Below are 14,052 nucleotides of genomic sequence, written 5' to 3'. Positions count from 1 at the left end.
ATAGCTCGGCCCCGCCCTGTTAGCAAGGACTATCTGGTTGATGTCCTCAATTCGTGCACAACCTCGGATTGAGCAGCATCAGATTGGCGTTGTCTATGGGAAACGCACAAAAACCCTTTCTCGAAAATCTTTCATTCCTCATCGCGCAATCAAGAAAGCGACCAAGATGCCTAAGAACTAGCCCAAACGATCAACAGGTTGATCCCCATCTCGGGAATCTCGGCATCGCAGCCCTCCGCATCAAGAATCTTCAAGATGGTGCACACACTAAGATGTGCGGCACCGCCCAGCCGGGCCGTCCCCCCCCCCCCCCCCACGCCCTGACGCATACGAAGGACAATCCTCATCCCAAGGACCCCAAAATGCGCCGGCCAGAAAGGAGGGGAGAGCGGTTCAAGCGTGAGAAGCAAGACACGGTAAGGTGGTTTGCCTCCATGACCCGCTCCCGCGAGCCCGACAACCACACACACAGCCGCACTACATAGCCGCCTTACACCGCCATGCTACACAGTCGCGCTACACAACTGCACTACACAATCGCGCTACACAACCGCACTACACCACCGCGCTATACCGCTACGCTACACAGTTGCACTACATAGTCGTGCTACACAACCGCACTACACCGCCACGCTACACAGCCGCACTACACCGTCGCGCTACACGGCCGACTGACCGACGCATGCACGAAACATTGCACTAAATCGGCTAAATCAATTGACCTACCAACGGGCACGGCACGAAACTCGACAGTGTATCACCGACTAAGAAAACTAACTCATCTGACCTATAACGGCCCGAGCCCTTAACACATTGCTAGTAGCTAGCTCGGCAGCGTATAGCCAAACATTTGACTCGGCTGATCAACGGCTAGAGCCCAAATCGGAGAAGATCACTCCTACCTTCAAGGCCAGAGGGTAGTCATCGTACTCCGTACTTTGGTGACAAAACGTCGCAAAGCCAGCTAAACAACGGCTGACCCACGAAGGGCCCCAAAGGCTCCCAAGACTAGAAACTAAGTGTCCCAAAGATGAGACCTCAGAATATACTCCGGCCCCACTAGCCAGAGACTGAAGATCTCGGTCAACCCCAGACCTCAGCCAAGGTAAGGTCGAGGAACCAACTCGTATGTATGCACACAAGTTCAGATCAAAACAATTTCATTAAGTTAAGCCATCAGTACAGCAGGTAAAAGCTCGGCATACCGAGCTATCAAAGAAAAAAAAGACAAATGAAAACAAAATTCTAAGAGCAACCCGCAGCTGTTCAATTCTCAGTAAGGTAATCGACAACAATGCCGACCAAGGGAAGCCACACTACACTTCGGTCGAGCAATCAATCAAAGAATAGAGAGCATCCTCGGTGCAACATCAGGGGAGCTCGTCCCAATGGCTCAACACCTTCCTCGACACAGCACTATCGAGCCTTGGAGAGACCCAGACTTCGAAGCTCAGAACCTTCCTCGGTTGGGCATCGAAGAGGTGCAGACTCTGAAGCTTGGCACCTTCCTCGGCACTATGCTACTAAGCATCGGAGAGACCCAGACTTCGAAGCTCGGCACCTGCGCAGTGCTACCGAGCCTCATAGAGGCACAAACCCCGAAGCTCAACACCTTCCTTGGCACTGTGCTACCGAGCATCGGAGAGACCCAAACTTCGAAGCTTGGCACCTTCCTCGGTGCAGCGCTACCGAGCCTCGAAGAGACCCAGACTTTGAAGCTTGGTACCTTCCTCAGCGAAGCATCGAAGAGGTGCAGACTCTGAAGCTCGACACCTTCCTCGGCATTGCGCTACCGAGCCTCGGAGAGGCACAGACTCCGAAGCTCAGCACCTTCCTCGGTGCAGCGCTACCGAGCCTCGAAGAGACCCAAACTTTGAAGCCCGGAACCTTCCTCGGCACGACGCTACTTGGCTTCGGAAAGGCGCTGACTTCGAAGCTCAGCACCTTCCTCGGCACTGCACTATCGAGCCTTAGAGAGACCCAGACTTCAAAGCTCAGAACCTTCCTCGGCACGATGCTACCTGGCTTCGAAGAGGCACAGACTTCAAAGCTCGACACCTTCCTCGACACTGCCCTATCGAGCCTCAAAGAGACCCAGACTTCGAAACTCGGCACCTTCCTCGGTGGGGCACCGAAGAGGCGTAGACTCCGAAGCTCGACACCTTCCTCGGCGCAGTGCTACCAATTCTCGGAGAGGTGCAGACTCCGAAGCTTAGCACCTTCCTCAACGCAATGCTACAAAGCCTCGGAGAGACCTAGACTTCGAAACTCAACACCTTCCTCGGTGCAGCGCTACCGAGCCTCAGAGAGTCGCAGACTCCGAAGCTCGGCACCTTCCTCAGCACTATGCTACCGAGCCTCAGAGAGACCCAGACTTCGAAGCTCGACACCTTCCTCGGCACAGTGCTACCGAGCCTCGGAGAGGCACAAACTTCGAAGCTCAGCACCTTCCTCGGCACTACACTACCGAGCCTCAGAGAGACCCAGACTTCGAAGCTCAGAACCTTCCTCAACGCGACACTACCTGGCTTCGGAGAGGTGTAAACTCCGAAGCTCAGCACCTTCCTCGGCACTACGCTACCGAGCATTGGAGAGACCTAGACTTTGAAACTCAACACCTTCCTCGACGAGGCACCAAAGAGGTGTATACTCTGAAGCTCGAAACCTTCCTCGACGCAACGCTACCGAGCCTCGGTGAGGCGCAGTCTCCAAAGCTTAGCACCTTCCTCGACGCAGCGCTACAGAGCCTCGAAGAGACCCCTTCCTCGGCACAGTGCCACCGAGCCTCAGAGAGGCGCAGACTCCGAAGCTCAGCACATTCCTCGGCACTTTACTACCGAGCATTGGAGAGACCCAGACTTTGAAGCTTGCCACCTTCCTCGGCACGATGCTACCTGGATTCAAAGAAGCATAGATTTCGAAGCTTGGCACCCTCCTCAGCACTACGCTACCGAGCCTCAGAGAGACCAAGACTTTGAAGCTCAATACCTTACTCGGCGGAGCATCGGAGAGGCGCAGACTCCGAAGCTCAGCACTTGCGAGGCCCTCAGCTTCAAAGATCGACAAGCCACAACCGAACATCACAACAAGGTCGGCACCTGTAGGCCCTCGAACATCACAATAGCTCGACACCTGGGGGCCCTCAGCTCCGGAGCTCGGCAAGTCATAGCCGAGCATCGCAATGGCCTCAATTCCATAGCTCGGCACCCCCAAGGGCCCCGTCTCCGTAGCTTGACACCCCGTGGCCAAGCATCACAACCTTAATTCCAAAGCTCGACCTTCGACCGACAGCAAAAAGCCTTTCCTCGGCATATGGCCAAGCTAAGCCCCAACTTCGGAAGCTCGACACACCATGGCTGAGCATCACCACAACACAAAAGCTCGACTTCTACTTGGAATCAAAGTTGTTCCTCGGCTCCACCAGGAGGACAGACCTGGAAGCTCAGTTCGACACCTCGGCACTCTACCGAGCTATGCAACCGCACAACACTTCGGACCAGGCACTCCCCCTCCTCAGCTTCAGAACTAGGGGAGTGGTGTTCGGATTCCGAAGTTAGAGCTCTTAGAGTTTTGTAGCCAACGATGGGAAGATTCCTCTGCCACGTTCCATATTGCCCAGTTCCCAAGATTGCGATAGGCGCCGAGGAACACCAAAGAAGCCAGACGCCTATCCAGACATCAACTTGAAGTTCTCTAGCCGAAGAACGAATTGGACTACTTCATTCCTCAACTTTAGAACTGGGGGAGTGGTGTTCGGGTCATGGCTGAGCTGGCCCTACAAGACACGTGGCCGCCCAGTTATCACCCGGCCACGTCGGCATAGTGGCCCCCCATCTTCTCCTTTCAGCCATGTCAACTACACGTCATGTGGATGAGCACAACTACAGATAGAGAGGAATAAGGAAGACTTCGCTGGGGAATGGGACTATCCCAAATGCCTTGATGGATAACCTCACCCCGACAACCCCGGAAGCCCAATCCGACCAGGACACAGATCTTCAGCTATAAAAAGGTACTCCATGCTCGAGGTAAGGGATCCCCAACTTCTAACACCCATACTACTAATTAGCTCGGACCAACATCCCTATAGCTCGGCCTGGCCATCCATCACATCCTACTGAGGATAATTCCTTGGGCCTTTGACTCCTTTCTTGATCACAGGTCTTGAAGCGCAAACTCGTCCTTGTAGCTCTACCCCTTCATGTTAACAAGGACTATCTAGTTGTTGTTCTCAGTTCGCGCACAACTTTAAATTGAGCAGCATCAATTGTTATCCAATGAAGAACAAAAGGTGGATGAAAGAAAAGTCACCGTTCATTTATGTGGGTCTACAGAAAAATCCATTTAATCCGAAACTGAATCCTAAGCTTAATTCTAGTTCCGGTGATGGTTTTTCCATTACACAAGTTCTGCAAACACCGTTGTATTTTCCAAGAACCAACTCTCCCTCTTACAACCATGAAACAAGGGAATCTTGATATTTTGGTGAGTGCAGGTCTATACAACCTCATATTTTGTTGATTGCAAGATATGTGGGATCGAAGGCACAGGATTAGGCTGAAGATCGGTAGGGTTAGGGCTTTAAAGGTGGGGCTGGTGGTATTGGTAATAAGGAGTGCTGCTGCAATCTCCTTGTTGCACCTCCAAAGTCAGGATCTCCTCTTTGCTCAAAGAGAGATTGGTGGAGATTGAGAGCTGTTCAAGGTTTTGGTTTGGTAGATCTGAGATGCAGAACAACTCTGGTTCGTCTTGACCTATTGCATTTCACTGTTTGTGGGAGAGGGAGAGAAAGACGACGAAAATATATTTGAGAGATACAACTGGAATATAATGTCGGTTCTATTCATGTCTGTTATTAATCCTTGCGCCCCTAATCTCTATACTTTTTCCAGTCACGATGTATGCTTGAAACGAGAGAGAAGGCGAGAGAGAGAGAGAGAGATTCCATGTTCTCGGTCATCAGGCTATAGAAAAGACTGGGAGACGATGAGAGGAGGAAGAAGATTGAAATAAAAACGGGATCTCTAGGCTATTCTTTTAATTGTGGGTATTTTAGTCCAAAAATAAACAAAACCTCTCCCCTCACTATTTTGGTTATTTTTTTGAAAATGTATCTAATTTTGTTAAATGACCAAACTTCATTATTTTTTATATAAAAAAGCCAATTATTAATTATTTAATTAATATTTTAAATTTATTATTCATATTTTATTTTATTAAGACCTATGACTTAATTAATAATTTTAATATTTAAATATTTCTTTGTCATCCTTGGACACAGGTCGAGTTTGGGGATTTTTCTCTTTACCCCAAATTGGGGGTGGGGCGGGGATGGAGTCGACATATAATCCCCGAACCCGCTCTAAACCCAGTGGTAAATTACACTATTACCCCTTATACATATAATAGCTTAATAGTTGCTTAGGTTTTGGACTTTTAATTTGTAAGTTTTGACTTTTGGTTTCCAGACTTGAGACTTGGACATTTCCCCCTACTCTAAACTCCAAAAGCCAAACCCCCCCAAAAAAAGCGGCCAAATCCCCTCTCAGCTTCCTTTCCCTTCATCCCTTTTTTCTTCCTCTTCGACCAGCATGCAAACACTAGTCGGCGATGGACCAGCTCCATCTTAATCTCAGTTGAAGAGTCGAGTCAATGAATGATTTACTAGTTTTATTATTTTTTCAGTACCATGATATGATGATACCACCGCAAACTTTGTCTCTGTACTGCTATGCACAGCAGACTTTGTTAATAACTAGGCCATAGTTTGGAGAAATAGCAGGTTTAGGAGTAAGAGATGTGGGTGGAGTGGGTGGTGGAAAGGGATTTACTGATTTTATTAACATGTCTAATGGGAACAACTGGTAGTTGTTGGCTGTTGCATTCTATCATTTCTTCTTAATTGTTTGATATCAGAATGGTTATTTCTTCTTAATTGTTTGAAACCATCAACAAATTTTAGTGCATCTTCAATTTCAAGTTTATTCTCAAAAGTCCTTAGGTTCCTCTCAGTCTATATTGTCCACATCATAGCATGAATCTAAATAATGGACTCATCTTTGCTTAACCCCTTAAGGGTTGTGGGGTGGGGATATATCGGGGATTCCTCGTCCCTAGGTTCAGTAGTTGTGGGGCAGGGATATGCCCGGGATTCTCCAGGCCCGACCGGGCCTGGGATGGGGGTTGAATTCTTGCCCCGATATCGGGGATGCAGCGGGAACGGGTTAGGGGATTTTATCCACGGGGATAGGGAAGGAGTGTCCCGCCCCGTTTCCATTCCTATCCTTACTTCCTTCTAAAATATTGCCCTCTCCTAAAGTATCTCTTAAACTATATCGTGCAGAACGAAAAATAAATAAAAATAAATATTTTCAAATTTTTTGGCCCAAACCTATCCCAAGAACAAAAATTCAAGCCCATCTTGTATAAAATTGTGGACTAGGTCAGTCCAAGTTGCACTCCTAATAGGAAAAAGCTTTTGTTGTTTAGAAAAAATAGCTTCAGCTTTCTGCGCGCATGGCTTGTTACCCCACTCGGTTAGTTCTTTACCTGTCCTTGACTAAGAATATTGGTTGCAACTACTCTTTTAAGTTTTACCGCACAGCCAAAGTTTTTCCTAGTGAATGTAAAGAGTTTTGTTTGCTAATAAACAAACAACTGCCACATCAATAAAAATGTATTATTTTTGCTAACATACCAGTTGTTTTATTGGATAAATTTATGATGCCAAAAAGGTATCATTTTAGAAAAGCATTGATCAATCCAGTGTTTTCAAAACCAATTCAGATTGGATGGTCGGACCGAAAAAATGAGAATCGGTCACCTGATCAGTTCTGTTTGACCCCAAAACCACTTTTTGGCCAAAAATTGTTTAGTTAGTGAACCATTGACCCGGACAATGGTTTATGGTCATTTTTTGTCTTTTTAATTTTTTATTTTTTTGTCAAAATGAGCCATCCACTCAGACGGACGGTCAGACCATTCGACCCGGAAATCAGACCCCAAAGTGATTCCCTATCCAGTCCGGTTTTAAAAACCTTGTATCAATCAAAACCCTCCGTGGATTTTTATTAATACCACCTGATTAGTTACCACTTTTATAATACCAATTGCTTGATTATAAGTTTTTCCAGTATCGTAGTCAAACACCTCCTAAGTGGGTCAGGTCTGGTTTACAGAAATGTTAAGTTTGGGTTAAGGATTAGGGTAACCTAGCCAATAGAAACTAACTTCCTATTAGTCCAAATTTAGAAAGGTTTAGGTTAGTAAGTTTCAGTCTTAATGGTTAATTATAGTTCCATTAACAATTGCACTTTTCTGGCCCAAACATATATGCTTAAAATGAATTCGGATTGCATCCTCAAAATCTTCCTCACACTGGCTCACAACCCTTACAGCCATCCATTGGAAACATCTCTGTATTTATATGTTTATTCATGGAAAGATATTTTCCATGCACGACTGCAAGGGTTGTGAGGACGGTGTGAGGATAAAATCCGAATTTGCCTAAAATGGGATAAATTCTCAAACTCAAGCCCAAACTCCAAGGAAAGCTCTAAGCTTGCACCAAAACCATGCAGCTAGCTTTCATGATTTCGGACAAGCTTAAAGCCTCAGATACAGTAGGGTTAGTTTCTCAGATTACTTGACCAACTCTTTGCTCCTAATTTCCTTTTATTTCCCTATCTTATGTGGTTGGAAACCATATATCCTAAGGTGCAGCTTGGGTGGGTTGGCTTGGATTGGTTAGGACCAACCCTAAAACTTAAGACCTGAGGTTTGGGCTGGTAACTGAGCCTAGGTCAAACACAAATTTACAAAATTGTGCCTAACCCAACACAACCCAGATTAGGTCCAAGCAGGCTTTGTCAGGCTTAGGTGAGTTGGTGATCAGGTTTGAATGTTTTCATAATGTGTTTCACATGTAGCATTTTTATTGGGCTTTTTGGTCCAATTTAGAAGTAACATAGATTAAAAAGTAGAAAAACCTATAGTGCATCAACTGCACCATGCAACAAAAAATATGAACCAATGATAAAACAATACAGTTACAGTTGACATCTTCTATGTTATTAAAGTTTTGATGATAAGTACATCTTGTAAAACGTAAAAGTATACTTTATAAATATTAACGAATAAAAAATAACTAAATCATATAACATCTTTATTGTAATTGGTTGAAATCTTTACTTGACATGCAACAAATATTCTTGAATACACCGTAATTGAACTCAAAAGGTGCACAAATTTCATTGATAAATTTATACATACATGTATACATGTGTTACATGGTTAGAAAAGAATACTTACATATAAATAACTCGCTGTTTAGGTTAATCATAATATGTGTATATATTATGTATATGATAATTGCATATACAGTGAAAGGCAGGCTCGGGTTGGGTTGGGCCAGACACGGACTACTTAAGGCCTCCATCTAAACCCAATTAAATTTAGTTTAGACCCAAGTTCAAAACATAGCCCAAAAATTCAAGCCCGACCCATGAAAAAGCTAAAGTTCAGGTTGGGCCTCCCCAAATCATAGCCTAAATCAACGTGACTAGTACGGAATTGACAAATTATGAATGGACAAAAGCTTGGGTATGAAACAGACTGTGTTTGAGAAGATCTGAGCAAATACAAGTTCAAATCTAGCTTATTGTGTCATCCATGAAAAAGCTCAAGTTCATGTTCAGTGTCATCCATGTCTAATCCGAATATTGATCAAATCTAGTTTATTGGATATGATTCTTAAACTGATTATCCAAACCTATTAAAGGTATGTTGGGCAAATAAGTGGTTTAAGAAATAAGTATTTATTTGAATAAGTAGTTATTATTGTTTGGGGGTCCTTTTCAAACAACTTAAACTTATTTTAAGTACTTATTTGAGTTAGTGTTTGATGAACCACTTAACCAATAAGTACTAATTTTTGCATATTAACCATTTCGATGAAATGACAATTCTAATGCTCACAACACATATGGTCTCACGTGACACTATTAAATAATTTATTTTATTTAAGAAAATACAATAAATGAGTTGAAAAAGTAATTTCTTGTAACAACAACAACAAATAATATAGAAGTACTTTCATAAAGTACTTTTATAAAATGCTGAAAAATAACCAGAAATTCATTCAGCTTATGCAACTTGGCAGAGGTGAAAGAAGGATAGACTTAGCTAGTAAAACCATTCTTGTTGATGTGATTGCAGCCATAGACAAGTTTGATTGTCTTGGGTGCTTTGTGCATCTCAGGGGCCTTCCTATGTTGGATGAATCACTAATTAGATATGTCAATACTTTTAACAATATAAATTCATACATTTTAAAACTGGCTAAAAAATAAAAACATTCTTTATCCAAGTGACGGCTAAGCAATTCAATCATTTGAATCAAATTGATAAACCTATGAAGTCATAATTAGGTAATAAAATTTTTAAAATAAAATAAATATAGAAAATTACAAAATGTAGAAAACTTAAACTTTATGATACTTTTATTAATCAAATTAAAAAATAAGCGTAATAAAATTATTTTTATTGATAATGAAACATACTTTAGAATTGACCAAAAGTGAAATTATTTTTACTATTTGGCAAAGATCAATAGTTCAACTTTTAAGTCAAATGTATTAACATTTAATGTCATAAATAAATAATAAAAATTAATGAAATATAAAAATACAAAAATGGAAAAAAATAAATAAATGTTGCAAAAAATCATTTAGGCACATGTATAATATTAATTAATTATCATATTAAACAAAAAGTAAGTGTGACATATTGGAATTATTTTACACAAAAATATAAAAAATATATAGAAAAAAAATTGAATACATATATAATTCTACATTTACACTACTATTAAAAATATATATAAGATTGTGGAACTTTCTTTTTACTAAAATACTCATTTTTTAATTTATCTCTATTTAATTGTGAGGTTTAAATTGTAAATTGAACTATTACTTTTCACCTCATTTAATTCTGTCTATTTAAATCTTACATTTTTTTATAAATGAACAGAAAAAAAAAACCAAAAAATAAAACATTATAAAAATAAGAATCTAATCAAGTAGGTAGACCTGTCAATGATACTTGAAACTTAACAAACTTGATCCAATTATCACATATTTAGATAAGGTGTTTATGTAATTAGATTTGGGTTTTACAACATGCATCCGATTAATAATAAAAAGCAAAAAATATATAAAAATAAAAAATAAAAATACATATTTATAGAAATTTTTGGATACATTATTACTATCATTATCATCATCTAGAATCATCACATGCAAAGCATATGCATGCTTACTAGTAGTCACAAATGCTTATTTAAGTGCTTATTAGAGAAAAAGACTATCAAACGCTCAATATAAAATAAAAAAATAAACACTTGAAAAAGTTGGGTACCAAATGCAAATAAGTGCTTATTCAAATAAACACTTATTTTTAACTTAGGCACTCACAAACATGACCTAACAATCAAATCAAAAAGAGATCACTCTGCTGCATAGAATTTCAAACAAAAGGGTTTTGGTATTGTAACTCTTTTATTTGGGGGTCACAAGCTTCACAACTCGCAAGATATAGTGACAGCAGATGTGAAATCCATGCAAGCTTATCTACCCATTTGTCACGGACTTTCCAAATAACTGGAGTGGACAAAAAACCAAGGCATTCCATAGTTTTCTGAGTTTTCAGAACACCAAGCCTTGGAAGCATTCCCTTGTGAATCCATAACTTGATCATGGTTTTGACGTTGTACTTGAATGGACAATTAATAAGCGTTGTCTTAATCTTGGATAAATGCAAATATATTGGGTCCAAAGCAATGTAAAACAAAGGGAGATTCAACAGAGGAGAGCAAGAGACAAGTAGCCAAGTTCATGTCTCAAGACTCTCGACAGGTTTAACAGCTCCCATTCACAGGCAAAAAGAAAACCCAAAAGCTTCCTTCATGTGGGAAGATTACAAATCGTACAGATAAGGCATCATGCTTTACAAGATCTACAAAATCATGATGCAGGCTTGACAGAATGAACTTGAGACACAAACACTTTCAGCTAATGGACCATCTCAGATGAAGCTGCATGCCAATTGAAATAGTTCTAACCATTTTGCCTGTAACTGCTATACCATTTTTTGCAAGGTGGGTTTGGAGCAAGAGGGCTTCTTCATTGTTAGGCACTTAGACAAGAACAAGTAGACTCATTAAGATTGCAACATACTAATTCAAGGGGAAGTGCCATGAACTACAACAAGATTATTCACAAAATGTCATCAACAAGCACCCCTCATTGGAGAAGAGATCAAAGAAATCAAAATTTGTTGAAAAATAAAATCTTAAAAAGGAGTACCTATTTCACTCCTTGCTTCAGTTGGGCTGTACAATGCAGATCTATTCCTGGGTTTGCTCTCCTCCAACTGCTTAACAACTTCATCCATGGTAGGTCTGACAGAGGCCACTGGAGCACAGCAACCCATTGCGAGTTTCAGTGATTGAATCAAGCCATCCTCCATCGGACTCCGTATTCCCTTCAATACCTCTACATCGAAAACCTCCATCGTCGTCTCCTCCAGCACTGCCACCTTCACTAGTGATGGTAAGTCCACAAATTCCCCGGTTCGGTTATCTTTACCAGGTTTCTTTCCTATCAAAATCTCCAACAGCAGTATACCAAATGCATATACATCTGTCCTTGAATTGCACTTCTGCATTCTCTGTAACTCTGGAGACTTGTACCCATCAATCTTTGCAGATGCCACTATTTCATCAGCAACAACATGCACCATCAATTTGTCTAGCCCAAACTCGGTTAGCCTGGCCACAAATAAATCATCCACTAGGACATTTTTGGCTCTCACATTCCCATGGATTATTGGTACTTCCATTCCTGTATGCAGATAAGCAAGTCCTCTAGCTATACCCAATGCAATTTTGTGCCTACGAGCCCAATTCAACATTGGCTTTCCAGCTCTGGTTTCTGATTTAGACCAACAAATAGATTAATTAAACAAAACATAGGAAATTTCAGTTACATTTCTGCAGTCCTAGAAGATTGGTTCTTGATTACATAAAATCTCATTGCCCATTAAGTGATCAGAAGAACTTCCATTCCCATGATCCCATCCATCAAATAACAAGGCCATTGAGATAAAACAATCAACAACATGTAAACAATGCAGAGGCGAGGAAAAGAACAAACACTTACCATGTAAAAGATCGTGGAGAGTCCTGTTGGGGAGATAGTCATATATGAGGAGCTTCTCCCCTCTCTGTCCCTGGTAGAAAGCTCGGAGTGCAACAAGATTTTCATGGCGGACTCGGCCAAGCTGCTTAATCATGGGCAAACATGAAGCTCTATCCTTGCAACTACCTTCTCTCAACAGTCTCAGAGAAATGGTTCCTCCATCAGCAAGTTTGGCCTTGTAAACGGTTCCATAGCTGGTTTTCTCCATTACCTGACCAGTAGCATTCAGTACATCCTCCAATGTCAAATGCTCACCACCCTGAAACAATAAAAGCTTACCTTCACAGCCACCACCACCTCCATTCTCCTCATCTTCTCCTTCCTCTATCTCATTTTCATCTCCTCCCCTGCTTTTCCTCCTCTTCCCTTGTACGTAACCAATTAGTACTGAGGCCAAAACCACAGCACCGGCCATCAATCCAATCACAATACCAGCAATGGTGCCGGAGCTCAGACCAGAGCTTCCCCTGCACTTCGCCAGGGGAGACCCACAAAGCCCAGGATTGTTTCCTTCAAAAACCCTGAAATCAAACTTCGACTGTCGGAAAACCGGCAGAGCCCCAGTAAAATTATTATGAGAAAGGTTCAGTTTTTTAAGTTTTAAACGAGAAAGACTCTCCGGAATTGAACCAGAGAAGTGATTACTCCCAAGATCAAGCTCTTTCAACCTATGAAATCCAGTTATAAACTCCGGAAATTCCCCTGAAAAGCTGTTGTTGCCCAAATCCAAAACCCGTATGTTCCTGCAAGTCGAGTTGGGTAGTACTGGTTGAGGAAGAGAACCCGAAAGATTATTACCATGCAACCGAAGCGAAACAAGTCTGTCACAGAGGTTCCAGATGGAAAGAGGGAGAGACCCATTTAAGAAATTGCCACTTAAATCAACATCGGAGAGTAAAGAGCTATAGCCAAGCTCAAGAGGGATGTTTCCTTGGAGCGAGTTGACACCAAGGTACAGACTCTGCAACGAGGAGAGCTCTCCGATTTCTCTTGGAATTTTACCGGAGAGACCAGCTCCTTGGAGCTGAAGAGAGACGAGCTGCAGAGTTGGGTCTCTGAATAGAGAAATGTTGTTCCGTTCAGGCGAAGAGACGTCATCGCATTTAAGAGGGGTACCATTAGAGAAGACCCATTTGAGCCCTCTCCACTGACAGACAGGAATACCAGTGCTCCACGAAGATAGCAACATATTCTCTGCACCTCCCCTTAACGAAGGTTTGATCTTCCTCAGAACAATTTCCACGTCCGAAGATGACCGAGAAAGTGTATTGAAGAAGCAGCAGAAGAAGAATATTATGCACAAAGAGTAAAGTTGCAGAGACGCCATGAATGTTCCAAAGAGAGTGAAAAGGGAGAAGGTTGGGGGAGGACGCCGGTGAACCGTGACTGGGGAAAACTGAGAACTTTGAAGACTGAACTCACTGAAGCAAGCTTCGTTTTTTTCTTTTAAAAATAAAAAAAGCAGGAACTGTGTTGACTGAGAAACTGAAAGTACTGTACAAAGAAAGTTATAAATCCAATCAGAATTAAACACGTTAGCGATCAAGATTGTTACTTAGATATCAATAGCTGACGTGTTTATTCCTCATTGGATTTCGCAGTCTGTCGTACACGTCCCGTTTGTTGCACATCAAAACTATTCAACGACTATGATTTTATTATATGAATAATAAGAATCCGGATCTGCCCCTCAGAGCGCTCCTGACACTCACCTTAAAAGCACGTATCCGCCGCACATCGGGATCGTCTATCGTACTTGAATGTTATTATTTATGTGAGATGTTCGGATGTTCCC

The 14,052-nt window shown here is 42.1% G+C and overlaps 1 protein-coding gene across 1 annotated transcript; it reads right to left on the bottom strand.

Moving 5' to 3' along the window:
• Nucleotides 1–10,928: 10,928 nt before the first annotated feature.
• LOC104602147 (putative kinase-like protein TMKL1) lies at nt 10,929–13,689 on the bottom strand. The gene is made up of 2 exons (XM_019198574.2): nt 12,219–13,689; nt 10,929–11,990 (listed from the first exon to the last, which is right to left on the bottom strand). The coding sequence occupies exons 1-2, from the start codon at nt 13,582–13,584 to the stop codon at nt 11,350–11,352; spliced, it is 2,007 nt and encodes a 668-aa protein (XP_019054119.1). The 5' UTR covers nt 13,585–13,689; the 3' UTR covers nt 10,929–11,349.
• Nucleotides 13,690–14,052: the final 363 nt, after the last annotated feature.

This window comes from Nelumbo nucifera, chromosome 3 (genome assembly GCF_055504915.1).
Source record: "Nelumbo nucifera cultivar China Antique chromosome 3, China Antique-T2T, whole genome shotgun sequence".
Classification (NCBI taxonomy): domain Eukaryota; kingdom Viridiplantae; phylum Streptophyta; class Magnoliopsida; order Proteales; family Nelumbonaceae; genus Nelumbo; species Nelumbo nucifera.
The sequence above is the reverse complement of the archived record's forward strand: the minus strand, read 5'-3'. Positions and strand labels throughout refer to the sequence as shown.

What these genes read in the sequence shown, in the direction of transcription:
- LOC104602147 (XM_019198574.2), bottom strand. Translation starts at nt 13,584, where the DNA reads ATGGCGTCTCTGCAACTTTACTCTTTGTGCATAATATTCTTCTTCTGC. An exon ending in TCTCCACGATCTTTTACATG is followed by an intron (nt 11,991 to 12,218) that starts GTAAGTGTTTGT and finishes GGTCTAAATCAG; the next exon opens with AAACCAGAGCTGGAAAGCCA.